Source organism: Pteropus vampyrus, unplaced genomic scaffold (assembly GCF_000151845.1).
Source record: "Pteropus vampyrus isolate Shadow unplaced genomic scaffold, Pvam_2.0 Scaffold4, whole genome shotgun sequence".
NCBI classification, from domain to species: domain Eukaryota; kingdom Metazoa; phylum Chordata; class Mammalia; order Chiroptera; family Pteropodidae; genus Pteropus; species Pteropus vampyrus.
The window spans coordinates 43,566-62,413 of NW_011888785.1; the positions used below are offsets into that span (position 1 = coordinate 43,566).

The 18,848-nt window shown below is 37.8% G+C and overlaps 1 protein-coding gene across 8 annotated transcripts in view; it reads right to left on the minus strand.

Annotated features, from left to right (window-relative positions):
- LOC105294974 (dynein heavy chain 11, axonemal) overlaps positions 1 to 18,848 on the minus strand; it is a 128,174-nt gene that overhangs the window by 42,733 nt on the left and 66,593 nt on the right. For all 8 annotated transcript variants that reach the window (XM_023532793.1, XM_023532765.1, XM_023532768.1 and 5 more), the window contains 5 exons: positions 17,092 to 17,316; positions 15,922 to 16,013; positions 14,583 to 14,709; positions 5,287 to 5,436; positions 2,263 to 2,496 (listed from right to left, as the gene is read on the minus strand). In XM_023532793.1, the coding sequence (XP_023388561.1) occupies positions 2,263 to 2,496; positions 5,287 to 5,436; positions 14,583 to 14,709; positions 15,922 to 16,013; positions 17,092 to 17,316 (828 nt within the window). The remainder of the gene's footprint in view (positions 1 to 2,262; positions 2,497 to 5,286; positions 5,437 to 14,582; positions 14,710 to 15,921; positions 16,014 to 17,091; positions 17,317 to 18,848) is intronic.

Consider the following 18,848-nt stretch of genomic DNA (forward strand, 5'->3'; position numbering starts at 1 on the left):
CAATTTGGAAGTGAGAACTAAGGAAAGAAATCTCTTGCTCAGGCGGATCATCAATAACAGCCAACTCTGATCTCAATTTTAAAATTAAGCTATTTTACAAATATAGGGGAGTTGGGGAAGGGTGAATTAGATAAAGGAGATCAAAAATATGGTAGCTGAAGGAAACTGGACTCTGAGTGTAATCACACAATAGAATATATAGATGTCAAATGATAATGTACACCTGAAAATTGTATAATTATATTAACCAATGTTACCCTAATAAACTTTAAAAAATCAGCTACAAAAAAAAATTAGAATAAATTAATATTTAGAAAAAATTAAAAAAATGAAATTAAGCTATTTTAAAGAAATAAAGTTCTTTATTTATTAGCAAGTCATTTTAATTAAAAACAATCTCTAGCATATGGTTACATCCATGTCTAAAGAGAAACAACTAGAAGGGTTTCAATTTATGTACATTTCTCATGAACCAAACTACAGCATAAATAGTATGTTATCTTCTCTAATGTGCCTATTAGTATCAGTCACCAAACTGAAATGTACTGAAGGCATCTATTCGCTGGTCTAACATGAACATTTCTATTCATGTTAGAAGTTTTTTCAAAAAATTACTTTTCCTTTCTTTCTCTTCTACATCTGGATTTTCTCATTCTATATCTTTAACAATAAACAAATCAAGAAATTGAAAATAATGAAGTTGATATAAGTAAAAAAAATCCATAAGACACCATTTACTGTTTTAGCAATAAAATATTCTAATCATTACAAAAAATACAATAATTGGAGGCAAGGGAGAAAAAATCAGAATAGATCAAGTAGAAATACATTTGTTACAAGATTTAAGTTTGAACAGTGACTGATAACAGCTGAAATTTAAGAGTGGATATTATTTTAAGTATTTAAAAATTCCTTATTTAAATATGTAATGAAAATAGTTACTGTAAAAGCACAAATATCAATAAATTAACCGAAAAGTTATTTTTGTAAGCATAATAGAATTCATTGCAATTTAACTAATTATCTCAGTGGTTTATGCCCATTAAAAAAAATGTAACTATTCAGTTTCCTCATCCAAATGGCACTGGCTAGAATTAAAGAGACATTGCCTTAGAAGGAAATCAGCCACTTCTTTCAATCTAATACTATGACTCGAAGCCTACTAAATAGAAACCAATGCCCCATTTTCCGAAGGATGTAAAATCAAGAATATATTTTTCTCCAAAAGCAAATCATACAAAACTTCTTTAGTAACATAAATGAGGTGGTCCCTATCCAAGATTAAAAGAGCAAAATTGAAAGGAATAATCAACACACGCTATGGCTTAAAATTCTTGAATGTGTCAGAAGACAAGCATCCTTCACTATCCAAATCTATTTGATATTCAAGGTACTGAGTTAAAAGCACTGCTACGAAGAGAAGAATGGGAAGTTATGGAAAGCATTCTGAATTCTGCTGGCCCTGCCAGTTTCACTTACAAATTGTGGGATATTGGGAAAGCTATTTAATATCTCTGGATTCAACCTTTATCCACTGAAAGCAAGAAGGGTATACTAACTCACATTTACACTCCTTTCCAAGCCTAGTATTCTCTTAATCTATCAAATAAAAGAAAGGCTATATGTCTGAATTATTCCATAGCTAAGAGCACACCTTAAGATGGGAGGCTTAAGGAGAGGAGATGGCATACCTGGATGAATAAAATGGAATTCAAAATAGATTATTTTCCAAAGTTACTCATCTGTGATTTATAATTAACAGAAAACCAAAATGCATAAAAACATTTGTTTTTGTTGAACAGTCATCCGCCTTTGTGAATCATGCACGTATTTGCTAATAAATACATCGTCAGCTGAGATGGAGAGTCTTACACAGAAGGAAAAAAAAAAGCAAAAGAACCAAAAAGGAAAGAAGGCCCAAAAGCCTGGAAGGAAAAAAAAAAAGAAGGAAGGTTTGAAAAACCAAGGAAAAAAATAAAAAGAAAAAAAAAAAGGAAAAAAAGAAAAAGTAAACGACTGATTGCTAAAATCTTCCTAGCACAGTACCTTGCACACAGAAGACACTTGGAAGGAAGGGAAGAAGGAAGAAGGAAAGAAGGAAGGAAAGGAGGAAGGAAGGAAGGAAGGAAGGACTGAACGTATGGAAGATAGAGTAAGGAAGGAAGGAAGGAAGGAAGCAAGCAAGCAAGCAAGCAAGCAAGCAAAGCAAGCTAGCTTACCTCAAGTCCCTTTAATTCTCTAAATCATGAAACTATAAAATACCTGTTTTTTATGAAAATCCTTTAGGGCTGTTTCATAGCCTTCTTCCAGTCTACTGAAGGCTATTCCTACATCTGTAGTCCACCAGATTTGTGAGCTGGTTAGTGCAACCTGAGCCGGGAAATCGAAAATCCACAGCTCCCTAGGTTTTTCATCATAGGCCACTATAGCTTCTGTGATTGAATGTCGCACTGTCTCTTGCATGGTCTGCTCAAGTTGCACAAGCCACGTTTCCACCTTTGGAAGCAAAAGGAAATGTTATAACACAGGCTTAACTATGGCAGAGGGGCAATTCCATCCTCTCGTGGGCTCAAAGACCACGCAAATAGTGAGGCCTCAGATGGATTTATTTTACATCCTTGTAGAAAACTAGAAGAGGGGTAACTCAAAGGAAAAGGTAAACCAATGACTAATGAAATGTTTTTCCTACATGAACCTGTCTTCTGCAGACGCTTCTCAACATATTTCACCTACTGGCTGGCTAATAACTTCAAACATTCTCAACAGAAGGTATTCTCAATCCTTCATTTTTCAGACTTGAAGACAAGGAGATTCTAGACCAAGATCCCCTCTGGTAACACACAATAGTTTGAGAAACCAAAGCCTCTAGAAAGTAATGCGCTAGAGTGATTTTCGAGAGCTTTGAGGATATGGGAAACTGATTTTTAAAAACATACCTTTTGATAATTTCAAAATCTATTGAAAATTCTTCCCTAAAATCTTCATAGTTCTTAGTCTTAAGACAAGGTGTTTTTAGTAAGCATCTTAATTATATTCCCTACTGGTTCTCCTCTTCACACTTGTCAAAAATTAGACAGTAGGAGAGTTTGAGAGGCAGGACTACTGCTGACTTGTAAAGATTCATCGTTTTTTAAATTCAAGTTTATTTTACTCCCACAAATATATTTCAGCCAGTTTTCCATCCTATTCAAATATGCTTTGTTAAATTTATCTATGTTTCCATGGGATATTGTGTAACAAAAAAACACATATACTATTTGCAAATCATTGACCATATCAATAAAAAATGACCATAATAAATTCCAAGGACCACATGGGATGCTGAAGATGTATAACTGATTTCTATCCCTGCTTTTGTGAAGATGGCAGCCACACTCAGTCCTAGAACCACTTTCTCTGGAGAACTGTGGAGTGGTATGTGGCTAACGAGCTGACAGCCTTCCCTATTCAAAGAAAAAAGAAGCACTGCCCTGGAAATGGCCCCAACATCCTAACAGCCTTCTCCTCTGGCTTCATAGCTGGGCTTTGTTCACATGCCTGATTTCAGGGTCTTTGATCTAATCAACGCTTTAGTTACTAAGCACAATTCAATGTCACCAAGCAATAAGTTCCTTCAGTGAATCAGACATTATTTAAGCATCTCCCAGATACTCTGGCATCCACGCCCTCAATGTGACCAACTTTTCTCAAGAACTTTCCAGTCCACATTGGAAGACCAAACACACACACAACTTGATATATCAGCTCACATTCAGATGACCATGCCAACAATGGCAACTTAGCTCAGTATGATTTGAGAACTAAGCTCTGATGAGGTGTTTGTTTGACCCCTCCCTTTTTGGTAGTTCATCAGCTTCTGCCCAACCCTCTAAAGAAACAGTTACCACTTCCTATTATTGCTACTTGTGTGTATATCCATTTCTTCAATGAGCCTAAGAGCTCTTCGATGGCAGGGGCCATGTCTTATCCAAAAGCCTAACCCAACATCTGGTACACAGTAGGTATTCAATAAACAGTAGTCAAATAAAATACAAATAATCTAAATTGGAAAGAACCAATCATAACAGTGCAAGGGTAAAGACCTAGAGTAAAAGCATCTTTTTATAAAATAAAGGCAATTATTTAGAGAGTAAGTCTATTATATGCTCGAAAGTATCTAGCCCAAGTTGCTTATACAGAATAAATTAAAGCACTAGGAAAACTTTCAATATCGAGGGTTTCTGCTACTGACAACCACATCTGTCAACCGGACTGTCCTCCTTCTGGGCACTATGCCAGTCGGCCAGCAGTCTGCTGGGGAGGGAGCAGGCAGCAAGACACTTTAGTCAAGATAGTTTATGGTGACTTTTTCTAATCATTGTAATAATATCCTAAAGAGCCCAAGAGATCAAAAAATATATTTTAATCAAAGTATGCCACCATCTGCTTCCCCTTCATTTGGCAGGAATTTTCTGGTACAATATTAAAAAGCAAGAGAGAGGAATAAAGAAAACCCCTGCTTAAAAAAAAAAAGTTGCCATCACGTTTCTGCAAGGGGCACTTTAAGGACCCACTGTCTCAACCCAAATGGTTCTGTAATAGAGGCTACTGCTCAGTGATTCCGTGTATTAACCCAAGCTATACAAGCATCATCATAAAAAAAGATGCAATTCCTCTAAATCATCTGAAAACACAGAGAGCTCTTTCATCAATCATAACGAGCCATTCTTGCAGATCACTGTTGAGAATATTTTTGAGGTATTTGGCTGCGAGAGAAGAGAATATGCTAACTTAACTGTCTGTGTACACGGTAATTAGGGGATGTGACATCAGTTTGGTAGACTCAATCCACTTAATTTATGAGCAGCCATTTACAATCTTCACATCAGAATCCTGAACCACAAACCTCTTTAAAACGGGCTTTACTGCATATGGTGCTGCTTCGCCCTCATCCCTGTCCTCTCTGCAGTGGTGAAAATGAAACGTTTTGTGGGGGCTCTGTCACCGGGCTGCATTTGTTTCTAATTCTGGAGTCCACTCATTCAATTTGAGACAGTCCCTCCTGTCTAGTTCAACTGCTAGCATCTCTGAGGCCCTGAGAGATACTGCAGCCAAATGCACAGACAGTGGGAAGCATGGCAGAGAAGCCCTCTGCCACACTGGACAGACATAAACAGGAAGCTCTGAACACAAAACTAACCAGAACCTTATTTGACATGAGTTGATTTCTCCTTGTTCAATTCGACCTTTAAAAAATTATCCCGAAAATCCTCCTCTAGCATAGAAAACCTCATAATCAAAACTTACATGGCCTATGCAGTCACACTCGGCTTGGAATGGGACATACTCCTTTTCTTTGCTGGACATTCCAATTGCTCTGTGTGCAGAAACATCCTGATCGTCTTCAAACTGCAGATCGGCGATGCTATCAAAGAGTTTGGCAAGGTGACGTGTTACCTAAGACAAAATATAGTCTGGTGACCTAGTGATGATGATATAGGAATTCACAAAACTTACTTTATATAGTTAAAGAGCTGTCTCAGAATGGTTTTCCTCAAAACAAAAATCACTTCTTAAATTCCAGAGTTCGAAATGACCTTGGTGGAGAAGTGGCCAGACACTCTGGGTACATCGTGAGGGTCTGGGTGGTGAATGCTTACCACGCAAAGTTACCTATTTTCTACTTGAAGACTGGAGACTTACCAACTCCTCTATCTGTGCCACATTCCTGTAGCAACCAGCTTGAGAATTTTGTGGTCAAGCTTTTAAAATTCAGACATATTATTATACTATAAAAAGATTTGTTGTTTTTTTTCTTAAAAATAACCATTTTCTTATCATCTAACATTTACTTAACATCCTTTTTCATAAACGTAAAACATTTTAAAAATTCATGAACTATTTTGGTGGTCTTAGTTTTTTAATGTATAATGCTTGTTTATTTCAGTCATCCTGCAAGGAAACACACTCTGACCACAAGGACAGGAGGACCTGCCTATCACTCTGATGAGACCTTCCCTAGTTTATTCATGATGCATGTAGCTGCGAGGTAGCATTTCCTTCCACAATCAGGAGCAATGTGTCTAACGTAAGGCTGGACCCTTTAGTTAACAGTCCTGCAGCTTCTGGTAGTTGTAGGCGGTTTAACACATATAAAAAAAATGTGTTAAAATATCTGAAACAAAATATGTTAGATACCATCTTACATCTTGTGTTAGGTCCCATGTCGTATACTTGCTTTGACACTTGTTACTTAAGATATGAATAGGATTTCCCCATTTTCAATGATAAGGAAATCAAAGCTAAAATATTAGGTGACTTCTTCAAATTGGCATTGGTAAAAGTAAGTGGCAGTGAGATTTTAAGCCTCCAAGATCAGGCCATAGCTACAAAGTTCAAATTTTTCTGGCACCATAACCTTTTACATCCTAAGCTATAGGATCTTCAAAAGAAGCTCCAATAAATAGCATACTGAACTCTACATACGTTCCCAACTATTTGAGAAATAAAACAGACCAAATTAAAAGACAAAGATGAGCGTCTGTTCTGCCAGAGGCCAATTCGGAGACTAAAACTTAACTGGCGTCCAAACAGAACTACAGAATTAGCACTCCTTGTCCATCCAGTCACATCAGCACAGACCAAGACAGGCTCTCCACCCACAAGTACTGCCATGACAAAGAGATGGGGCAGATGTGTGTTCTGTAGGTCAGCTCACAAGGGGGAAGAGAACAGACTATCAGCCAGGTTGGCCGCTCTGCTTCCCTTGGGGTAGACCGTGTAAAGGGGCAGAAAAGGAACCAGAGAAAGAGCCAGGATGAGAAGAAGTGGCCCTCCTCACATACGGTACAAAAACTGCTACGTGGAAAACAGTTTGATGGTTCCTAGAAAACTTAAACATGGAATTACTATGTGACCCAGCAATGCTACTCCTAGTATATACCCTAAATAATTAAAAACAGGTACTCAATTACTTGTATACAAGTGCAGTACTATTTACAAAAGCCAAAAGGTAGAACTAACCGAAATGTCCATTAATAGATAAATGGACAAATAAAAGTGTGGCCTAGGTAGACAATGGATGGTGCAGTCATAGAAAAGAATGAACTACTGATACATGATACAAAGTGGATGAACCTTGAAAACATGCTAAATGAAAGAAGCCAGTCACAAAAGACCACATATTGTATGATTCCACTTATATGAAATGTCCAGAGCAGGTAAATCCATAGAAACAGAAAGTAGATTGGTGGTTGTAGGGACTGGAGGAAGGAAGGAATGCAGAGTGACTACTTAATGGGTATGGGGTTTTATTTTGAGATAATAAAAATATTTTGAAACTAGACAGAGGTGATGGTTGCACAGCATTGTGGATGTACAAAATGCCACTGAATCGTACACTTCAAAATGGTTAATTTTCTATTATGTGGATTTCACCTCAATAGAAAAAATAAAAGGTGCTAGTAACCAGAAGATTGTTTAAAGCTATACGGCATTTACCGGTATATAGGTTCCACCTCTGTAATTAATTTTTCTGAAAATATATTTTAACTCAACTTGATAACTATCGCAGTAGCAGCTTCTGGGAACAGGAGCAAGCTGCCTAAACTTCCTGCATGACAAAATACCAGTAAGGAACTCCTGGAGGGTGATTCCAACTTTGAAGCGTTTAGCCTTAACATTTTTGCTGTATTTGCAAAAATTTTAAAGAAGATCACAGCAAAAAATCTTCTGAGTTTAAAATAGATGAGTCTTTGAGACTCTCACTTACTTTAAACCTAGACAGAATAGTAGCCGATGACCACTGCCTGGGTTATCATATTCTGCTCCATTCCTGTACGTTACCCCAAGGACATTTATACACAGAAAGTATCTCCAATAATCTAACAATTCACTGTCACAGCTGAAGTGGCCAGGAAGCGCACAGATGTTTAATGGCTTCTACTTTGTAATGGACCTAAATAATATTCAGGTGAAAAGCTGCAGGATAAATGAGACCTCAACCATCAGACACCCTCACACATTATTGCTTTGGTGAGAAAATAGTTTCAGAAGAACTTCTAGGCCTACAGTCAGCCAGTGACAAGGAAATGCAAACCCCATGGCTATGGTTCTCCTATCACATATCCATGGCGTGTTTAAAGTCAGATGTTTTCACATTCCCTCTCCCATGTAAAGCTTCTGAGAGAACAGGGCTGGTGTTTAAACTAAGGTGGATCCCATTGTCCTCAAATTTCTTCCATTTCTAATGAGATCTCTTTGCACCTGTTAACACAAAATTAAAATTCCTTCTTCCTAGTTCGGTATTTCAAGACTTTTTATTTTACAGTGAAAAAGAATACAAACACCTCGTAGGCCCCTCTTTTGATCTCGTTAGAGAAACAGAAAGGATTTAAACAACTCAAGTCATAAAAAGTCAGTAACTTCAACAATATCTTAAGTAGGGTTTCTAAAATGTTGGCAGCAAAAATTGAAATTTTGTTCCTTCGGTGTACAGTGCACAGCAAATGAAGTGCAGCTTCTACAAGTGACAACAAACAAAGGCCAAGGGTCAGGAGTTGCAGGTTTCACAGTAAGGCCTAAAACTCCTGGGTGGCAGGACACCACATTTATAAGATTTAATATTTGGATCTCATAACATTAAAATGATGTTTTAACTCCACATTGTAGTAAACCTGATTTTGTTGCGTAACTTAGCTGTGGAGAGAATTCCAATAAAAGAGCTGCAGCAGAATCCTAAGCAGTGGCAACACATTTGCAAAATTAAAAAAAAAAAAAATTGTGTACGTATCCATATATACACAATTTTAGCCAATCATATTAACTATTTTGCAAGGATAATCAAAGGTAATCCCCACTGGATACATAATTTATGGCATATTTATTTAAAATCTAGATCGTCTATTCTCTTGTCACACACCTAAATGCCTAAGTCCTTCGGGTATCAGACTGCCTTTACACAAAGGCATCCATTTAAAATATGGCATTTTCCGAAATTCTGACCAGAAATGCTGCTCTCACTTGGGCAATTTCTGTGACAAACTACACTGTGGTGAGCAGCCTCTATTCCTCGCTGCTCAGTGGAAGATAAGTAGAGACAACGGCAAGATGGCCCAAACCATGACCTGTCTCTTCCCCATTCCTTCCTCAGCCCCAAACTCGAGGGCAGCCCCTTCCTCTACCTTATGTAGCATATGGGCCAACAGCTCTCTATTTCCTCTAGAAAAGCTGAGATATTTTATTTCAACTAAAACTCATTAATTCTTGCATGTTATCAACTAACCACTTGCATCTTGAGCCTTTTTCCTCTTAATTGTCTGAGGGGAACTAAATCTTGTTAGAGAAGGTTGTGACATGCTGTATTGAGCTCCATCACCCTGATTCCTGGAATTCAGAGGCTGAGACACTTTCACTCTATCATGAAGATAGCCAAATGGAAACACTTGATAGAAATGAACATGTGCTTGTGACATGTGGGGTCTTGGATATTTGCCTCTTTAAGATCCTAAAGAGCAGTGCTCTTTATCACCTGATATTAAGTCAATTTCTCACGAGCACCTTTCCGAATGTCAATATTTACAGTCTATTAAAGGTATCAGTTTAGTGCCATCTGTCTCATCACTGCAATTTGGGAGATTTCTCAAAAGACAAGTTGGCAGATTTTCTCTTATCAGATTTGGGCTGATGCCATTCAAGGATATTTCTTGCTGCAAATATTAAACATTTCTGAGCATATATATTCTTGATTTTGTCATTGTAAAGAATGTATTGTGGTTTCAATTTCTACAGCAGTAGAAATTCTAGTAGCCACAATGAAACAAGTAGAAACAGGTGAAACTAATTTTAATGTATTTTATTTGCCCTAATCCATCCAAATGTTTTTACTTCAACGTGTAATATAAAAATTGAGATATTTTACATTCTTTTCTCCACAGTAATTTTTTGAAATTAGGTTTGTATTTTATATTTACAGCATATCTCGATTTGGATTTTTCATCAGAAATACTTGATGTGTGTTTAGATATCATAAATGTTGTTGCAAAAGTAAATCCACACGCTCAAGTTCTTTCAAACACTTATATTTTCCAATAACTGAATCAAATCTCAGTTTTTAAGTTTAAATCAGTTAAAATTTGTTGAAGTTAAAAATTCAAGTCCTCAGTTGCCACATTTCAAGTGTTTAATAGCCAAACACATGTGGTTCACAGCTACTCTGTGAAACAATGGAAATGTAGCTGATCACATTGAAAGTCTATCTGTCTCTAAAACTGCTTCCTGATGAAGAAGCTTTAACTAATCATCATATAGTAGATGAAGGAAAAGAAAAATGTATAAACTCTTACAGGACAAAAAGATTTTTCAAGTCATTAGGAATCAGTGGCTAAAAACACACTGACTACACAAAGCTGTCAGCTATTTCAAGGCACTGTATAACAATCGGAAAGGGCATGAAGGAGTCAACTGATACTATTCCATCTGACTTTATCCAGTAACCAGTTTGCTTGAAAAATACAAAAGGATGCTTTTCTAAAAGGGGGTGAGCTGTCAAAGAATGTTAATATTGAATCACGAGTAACTTCAAACTAGCTATACAGAACTATTGCACCACGTCAATTAATCCTGCACCTATGCCTTTAAGTTTGTACTTCCATATGCATCTTTGACCACTGAGTTAAGAGATTTTTGACCACTGAAGTTAAGCAGTGCCCGTACCCACAGTCCTTCAGGTAATCCTTGACATTGGGAGGTCAGGGTGAATTGGGAGGAGAAAAATCTTAAAAACTTGACCTAAGCTTACCAATAGCTAATGACGACCAAAGGCATTCTACACACACTGGTCTCATCACTCTGGCATTCCGACTCAAGTGTTTTCATTTGGGAATTTTTGCTTACAAGACTGGAGGTGGTCGTGATATCAGACCTCAATGGCTAATGAGTTCGGGCGGATCAAATTCCACAATTAACTGCAGAAACTCTCACTTTGGCCCACGCTCTTAAATTGAATGTGGCAGGTGGAAGAGGGGGCCTGAAGAACTCAAATCATTCACAAGGTGTCACCATGAAGTTATCTGCCCACAAAGAGCGTCTTTTCTGGGGAAACTGCGTTGTTATTCCACAAGCTGCAGCTGCCATGATACGTCGTTCACACCACTGGGATCACATTCAGGAATGTGGGTACGAAGGCAGAGGTGGAAAAGCTGTGTCTGGAGGTCCAAAAATGATTCCAATATTGAAAGGAAAGTAAAAGAGGGTAACGAGGCCAGGTAATTTGGCATAACTGCCGAAAGCATTACTATTCTGTAGTAAGTGACCAAGAATTCAGAATGCACCTTAACTTTGCGGAACCGTGTCAGGGACAGAAGCTGACTTTGACTCTAGATGACTCAAATTGTCCTTAGCTCCTTTTCAATGTCTTGCCCCAACAAGTCATTCCTGAGTGGCCATTTGCACCACAGAGGCAACTAAACACTTTTTCTTAACCTGGACCTTTAGTAACAGCATCACAGCATGCTACGTGAATTTCCATTGTTGGAAGTTTAATCCGTATAACAAAATAACTCAATGAAATCATATTTTAAGCACAATTTGAAAGAATATAAATCTCAAATTTTCAAAAATATCAAAAATCTAATCATTTCAAAGCTGGTGGGTCTAGAAACTGTAAACCACATTTACACTCTGGCCACAGGGCTGGACCCCTTTAGCTGATAGGGAGAAATATGCAAGCCCTTTTGTTAGCATGGCATACACAGCACTGCTGCTGACATTCATGACATTAGCATGGCTGCGAGCGATTCTGGAGATCTCTGTGCTGTGATTTTAATACTAAGCTTCACTGAAATTTAAAATGTTGTTAATGTCTTCTACTAGCTAGTCATTCATTATGGAGTGGTACTATTACTGGTACTGAGCAGTGTACCTGAAATTCAGGGATTTAGAACTTATAATTAAAAAGCTAGGAATGAGGTAGGTAAGACTACCATGATAAGTCTCATCGATATTAGAGAAGATGACACTAAAATATTGAAGTGATCCTGTGAAAATAGAATGATTTAAAAGATACATCTTTAAAGTTTAATTTAAAAAAAATTCCTGTAACTTAGGAAGAATAAAAAAGTTGGCATTGGGGATGCATAGAACCGTGAAAAGTTGGCATTGGGGATGCATAGAACCATGAAACATTTTTTGATTATTTTAAAAGAGGTAAAAAGATTTGGTGACAAGTACATGTTGAGTGATCTGTTCTTCTAGCACCAGCCGAGACCTTCAGTGCTGGGGATGTGCACGTTCTGAAGACAGCAAACAGGGGCTGGGACAGATCAGCCCCTCGAGGACTTGGTAAGACACATCACAACTCCTTACTGTCTTCTACCTCCATATACCCCTTCCATGAGCAGGGGAGACAAGGAGCCAATCTCACGACTGTGAGTTGTCAGCCCACGGGGAATGCTATGGATCTTCCCCACTCCTTGGAGGAAAGTAAAGAATTGTTTCCTCCAACATCTACCCTTAAGTCACCAAATGGGAGGAGTTAGAGAACCACTCATAGAAACTATAGGCGCCTACGAAAAGTAAATCTGTGACACGTCCCTTATTTGAACATCCGCCTAGATATAAAAGGAGGAAGACGTATCCAGATGGCTGATTCCACCGCTAGGGGCAAGGCCTGCAAGAGCTGAAATAGAACTGGCTCTGCAATATATACCCCTGAGAAGTTCCCCCTTGTCCCTGAGGACCTGCAGCTGTGTTCACAAGAGACCCAATGTGTGGATGCTCACTGTTGAGGACAGGGAAGCAGAATAAGTCACTGCTGGCCAGAGAAGCAGGAGTAAGCATTAAGAAAGGACACTGACCCACATATGACACCACTACCCCCTCTCCATGATAAACAGGTAGGGCAGCAGAATTAAAGAATTGGTCTCACTCCCAACTCCAAGTTTATTATGCAAAAGCCTGGCCTTGTCACAGAGATGAGATTGGAATTTTAAACTAGACCTTTCTGAGTTGTTTTTGACTTTTTTTTTTTTTTAAATAAGAAAAAGGGACCAAGGTGTTACAATACCTACCCAAGAAGTTATAAAAGGGTCTGCTCCTCAGTGTAAAAAGATTCAGCAGGGCTTATTTGGGACTAATAACAGTAGAAAAATAAAACTGTTTCATGTCCACAATCTCTGTAATTAATACTGTTCAATATACCAGTCACACAGTGTTTACTGTGTTTAAAGGATATAATTAAAAGAAAAAGAATGTTATTCTAGTTACAGATTTATGCATTTCTCTTCAAATGTATATTTTGAAAATTCAGAATTTTAGGAACATCTACCTAGAATAGAATGTGACACCCTCTACCTCATGTAATCACCTCTGGCAGAGGGTCCAGCTGCAGCTCATGAGGATATTCCCAAGAGAGGACTGAAGCACAAGTGTGGTTTTGACTGCTATGTGTGCAACTAGTAAAAAACCACCCCAAACACCCAGTTATGCACTACAGAAATGAGAGATGGATATACTGGGCTCCCAGTCATTCTAAGCAGAGGGAGCTTATTTTACAAAGCCTTCTGGGAGTTAGCACGACAGTACTAAATGGAACCCTCATGGCAGCCCCGAAAATGTTGCTGAAGTCGACTAACAACTGTTATTAACAGCAAGACTTCATTTGACCAGCCATCAAACTGAATTTAGGTTTAAAGAGAAAATATGAACGAGACCGAAATAACCAAGATAACTGCTGTGTCCAAAGGACAGCCAAATGCAGGAAACCGTAGTGTGAAGAGACACAGATTCCAAAGAAAATGGCATAAAAACATCTAGAGAAAGAAAATGGAGACAGATCGACAATGACAAGGCACAAGCTTCGGCTTCAAAATCATCTGTGATATACAGTCAACTCTAGGAGTAACCGCCTATGTCAGCTGTAATAACAATTGAACAGATAAAAATAAAAGCCAGCATCCTCTCAATGTGTAAAAGAAGAAGTGCTTTAGGATGTTTATTCCTGATCTGAGTCCTCAGATTACAAAAGGTAATAGCTGCTTTTATTTGCTCGAAATATTGTCATGAATGGTATGTTTTTTTGTTGGTTTGGTTGTTTGTTTGTTAGTTTTTGTAGAGGTAGGGGAAAATTAGAGGGCTAGGTAGAGGAGGAGACTGAAATTATTCCAGTCCACCTCTGACAGCACTGAAGACGAGTCCAACTTAATAATTATACAGTTTATTCTGGAGTCAAGGGAGTAGTTAGAAGACACCGGCCACGATCTTGTCCCAAGTGACCCATTCTCCTCTAGGAAAGCTGCTGGCCAGGCTCCAGCCCTTGCCCCGGAATTCTAGGGAATCTGGAACCACTGTCTCTTCCATTAACTTCCTCCAGGGCTCTCAGCCTTGTGCAAGTGATAACCTTTCCCTTTACTGAGGACCAAGAATTACTTTCCTTGTTCCTTTAGCACTGCCTCTGGCAGCCCTCTGCAGCTGCATTAAGAATTTTTATTGCAGATGGTCTAGCTCCTGGCACGTGTAACATGATAGGTGGCATTTGACAATGACAGAGAAACTGTGACTTTGCTTAGGTAACACAGTATATTATGAGACTTTAAAAAATTTATTACCTGTTTCGGCTGAGCTCCCTTTGAGAGGATGTCGAGTAAGTCTGCAGAAGAGACGAAATAGAAGCGCGGAAAAGCCACGCGCTTGGTTTCCAAGTATTCAGCCAGAGCTTTTTCACAGAGTGAAAGCCTATGTGAACGAAACGTCTTTTTGAACTTGTCTTGCCCATTCGGTTATTAAAACATCAACGAACAAAACCCAGCACCTCTCATCTGTCCACTCATCACAGGAAGCTCACCGTTCCATCAAGTAGCCTACCTCCTCATCTCCGACACCATCTCCTTGCTTGTGACTAATATATGTCATGCCAAGGAGGAGGAGGCACACGCGCACACACATACACCCATCAGTTAAGGCTAAATTTAGATGAGATTTAGGTTGATGTCACTCATCATTTTTCTTAACGACACCCCTAATCAGCAGGGAGAAGACTAGATTTGGCCTCACTCAACCGGAGCACAAAATGCATTAGTTAAGACGTCGTTGGTTCAAAGTTTTCCTTTTCCTACTGAATCTTTATAAAACACAAGTGGCTTCAACTCACTCTGGTATTCAGGGGAGTCATAAGATTATTTCCACTTTTTTGTTCTTAGCAGAGCAGAGATGACCCCAGAGTCTGAGCCCCCCAAACCCCAAAGATCATTGACTAAACAAGTAATTAACTTTTGTAGAAATCCGCCCTTTTAAATTATGGCCAACTTTATCTCTGAAAAAATTCCAGATCATGAAATAATTCTGCTTATGTAATATATATTTTTATCTAGAGCTCTCCTCTACCTTGCAATAAAAAGAGATCACAATTCTGCACAAACCTCTTCTTTTTAGTAGCTAATCTGACTATTTTTAATCAAAAGCCAGAATATTCTTATGACCAGTAGCTGTTGCAGAATTACAAATGGCCCTTAGGACAAGGATTTCGAAAGTACTAATATGTTCTCTATGGATAATTTATACTATAAACTATATACAAAGTAAAGGACTTAAAATAACTGACTGCAATCCCAGGTCCTGGCATATAGTAGATGCTTAATAAATGTTTGCAGGAAAGCTCAATAAAAGAATTGACCAATCAATCATGTTGATTCTCTTGATAATAAGATATACTAATTTTACTATTGTGATTGTCCTTTTGGAAAACAGAAATATATTTGGGTTTGTTTACATTAACTCACAAAACATTTGTACCACTAATACATACAAGGCAACTAGATAACTATAAGCAAAATTATAAAATAATTTAGTAGAAGTTGTACCTACAATAAGATGTTAAATACTATTAGGTAGTTGAAAGAAATCTCATAAAATTATAACAAACTGATCGCTTTATAGTTTTATTCTTACCGGTACTGTAAATCTTTAAGTTTTTCATAGAGATTAGGTCTGCACGTTGCTTCCAAAACATTTTTTATTTTAGCTGTCTTGAACATTAAGTCCTGTGTGAAAGTACAATATGGAGTCATAGATGTTCAAAATTATTTTTTGAAAATTTTCAACCATTTTGGGAATGAAGAACATTCAAAAATTAAAATAAAAAAAATGAACAATGAGAGAGTGAGGTTAAAGAGACTTCTAACGCCATGTCTGTTCATTTTTGCATTTAAATTTTTAGATAAATATCAAAACCAAAGTATAATCGCATAATTTTCATTAAAATAAATTCAATAGACATTACCACCATTCTGGGTTCATGCCAAATTTCTCTCTTCGAACCAAATAAAAATAGCCCAGAATCTTACAGAGTGCATTCATAAAGGAAAATGAGATGAAATACTAAATGACTTATCCGTTCTTTCCTCCTTAAAAATTAAACAAAATAGAATTCCTCTGTTTGTTCTGCTTTAGATAGAAAAAAATATTTAATCTCCATTTCCATATAAAAAGGTACAGCCATTATTCTTTGCTGCAAGTCTCTCAAATCATTAATCATTACCACGTGTACATCTCTACGTGTTCTCTGTGGCTCTTTTGAAACAAATAAACAGATAACTGGTAGTATTACTTTGTTACTGGCTTCCGCTCCTCAGTCTTTTACTTAATGAAGACGAATCTATCTACCACGGCTTCCTGCAGCGGTAGGCAGTCTCTGACCTATGGGAAACATCGGGCCTGCTGCCCATTTTTGTATGGCCCGAAGTTAAAAATGATGTTTACATTTTTCACTGGTTCAAAAAAAAAAATCAAAAGGAACAATATTTTGTGATACATGAAAATATGAAATTCAAATTTCAGTGTCTATAAATGAAGCTTTATTGGAGCACAGCCCAGCCCATTTGTTTGTCGTGGTTTTTTTTCACACTACAATGGTGGCATTGAGTAGTTGTGACAGAGACCACACAAAACCTCAAAGCCTGAAAGATTTACTATCTGACCCTTTAAAAAAGTTCTCTGTGCCCTATTTTCTGAAATGCAAAAACATATTTATTTTTATAAACACCCTAAATCATGTTTCTTTGCAAGATTTTCATATTATTTGGAAAACTCTGCTAGGATAGAAAACTGTCTTCTACAAACCTTAAATTCAGCATTTACTTTATCAAATCTTCTAGCATCTTTCACAAGCTGGATTCGAATATCTTCTGAACAAACAAAGATGCTTTCTAGGTGAGACCAAGTTCTCTGAACTTCCATCCAAGTAAAGATGACTGAGTCTGCTATGTTTAATTGATTTTGCCAGCTTAAGACTTGCTCCATGAAATATTCCACGTACTTGCTTTGAAGCAGAGTCTGCAACTGAACCTATAAGAAAGGCAAAGAATTTTAAACAACAGCTGAATTAGCAGACGCAGAGTACCATGACAGAGAATCTATACCTATTCTTTTTATGGCTGGCTTCCTAGGGCCTATTGTGCAATACCTAGAATAGGCATTCAGTAAGTATTTCCTAAATGAGTGAATTTATGACATTAAATATTCATATTAACACTTCTTCCAAAAGAAAAAAGATAAATATAAGCAACTGTATTTAATATGTCTTCTACAAGATGATCGTTCATCTCTATGCAGGCAGGAAAAAATATTGTGTACCAGGGTGCAGCTTTAATAATTTAACTTTATTCTTCATGCTTTCACTCTCTCCCTGGTCCCTGCTTATTAATCATTCCAAGGTTGTGGATCTTTTTTTTTCTTCCCACTATTAAAAAAATAAAACAAACTTCCCTCCAGCTTGCTAAGTCCTCAAGCACCCATTTTCCTCCTCTTTCAAGTTCACTACCAAACTTTGCTGCTTTCTTAATCCTAAGACTTTCTTTAATTGCATGTGGTCTGGCAAGCATTTCTCACCATTCTCAGATGCTGAAATCTCAGTCTTCGAATGGAATGGCCTCTTCTCATTCTCCCTCACTTCTAAGTACTCAGTACATTTCATTCTTCTTTCCCACGCCCCTGCCCCCCACCATCAGCTTTATGGAGATATCATTGACACATAACACTGTCAGTTGAAGGTGTACAGTGCGATGATTTAATGCGCATATATATTGTAAAATGGTTACCATAATAAGGTTAACGCCTCCATCCCCCACATAATTACCTTGTGTGTGTGTGTGTGTGTGTGTGTGTGTGTGTGTTGATAACATTGAAGATCTAGTCTTTTAACAATCTTCAAGTAGATAATACAGCACTGTTAACCAGTCACCGTGCTGTACATTAGATCTTCAGAACTTACTCCTCTTACACCTGCAAATTTGTGCCCAGTGATCATCTCCCCATGTCCCCCACTCCCCAAACCCTGGCAAACACCATTTAATTCTGTTTCCGTGAGTTCAACTTTTTTTAGATTCCACATATAAGAGAGAACATAACCGTATTTTTCTCTGACTTATTTCACTTAGCATAATGCCCTCGTGGTCCATCCACATTGTTGCAAAAGGCAGGATGTCCTTTTTTTATGGCTGAATACTCTATTGTGTCTATATACACATTTTCTTTATCCATTCATCCATCAATGGACACTTACTTTGTTTCCATGACGTCTGAATCTTCTTTGGGGGAAAAACTTACCCCATGGTTTCTATGATATTGCAGTATTCTTTTTCTACTATTTCTCAGGCCACTCTCTCTGCCTGCTTTATGTCTCCTCCTCTTGTTCACCAAATGCAGCCTTTTCTGAAGCTCTATTCTCCACTGGCTTATCTTCTTTCCCCGTCATTATACAGCTCATCAATGCTCAAGATACCAACGACAAGCTCCCAACCTACTGATCTACACTGAACCTGTGCTGAGTGGTGAGTCTGACTTTCCACCTCTACATAAATGTCCCTCACCCTAAATAT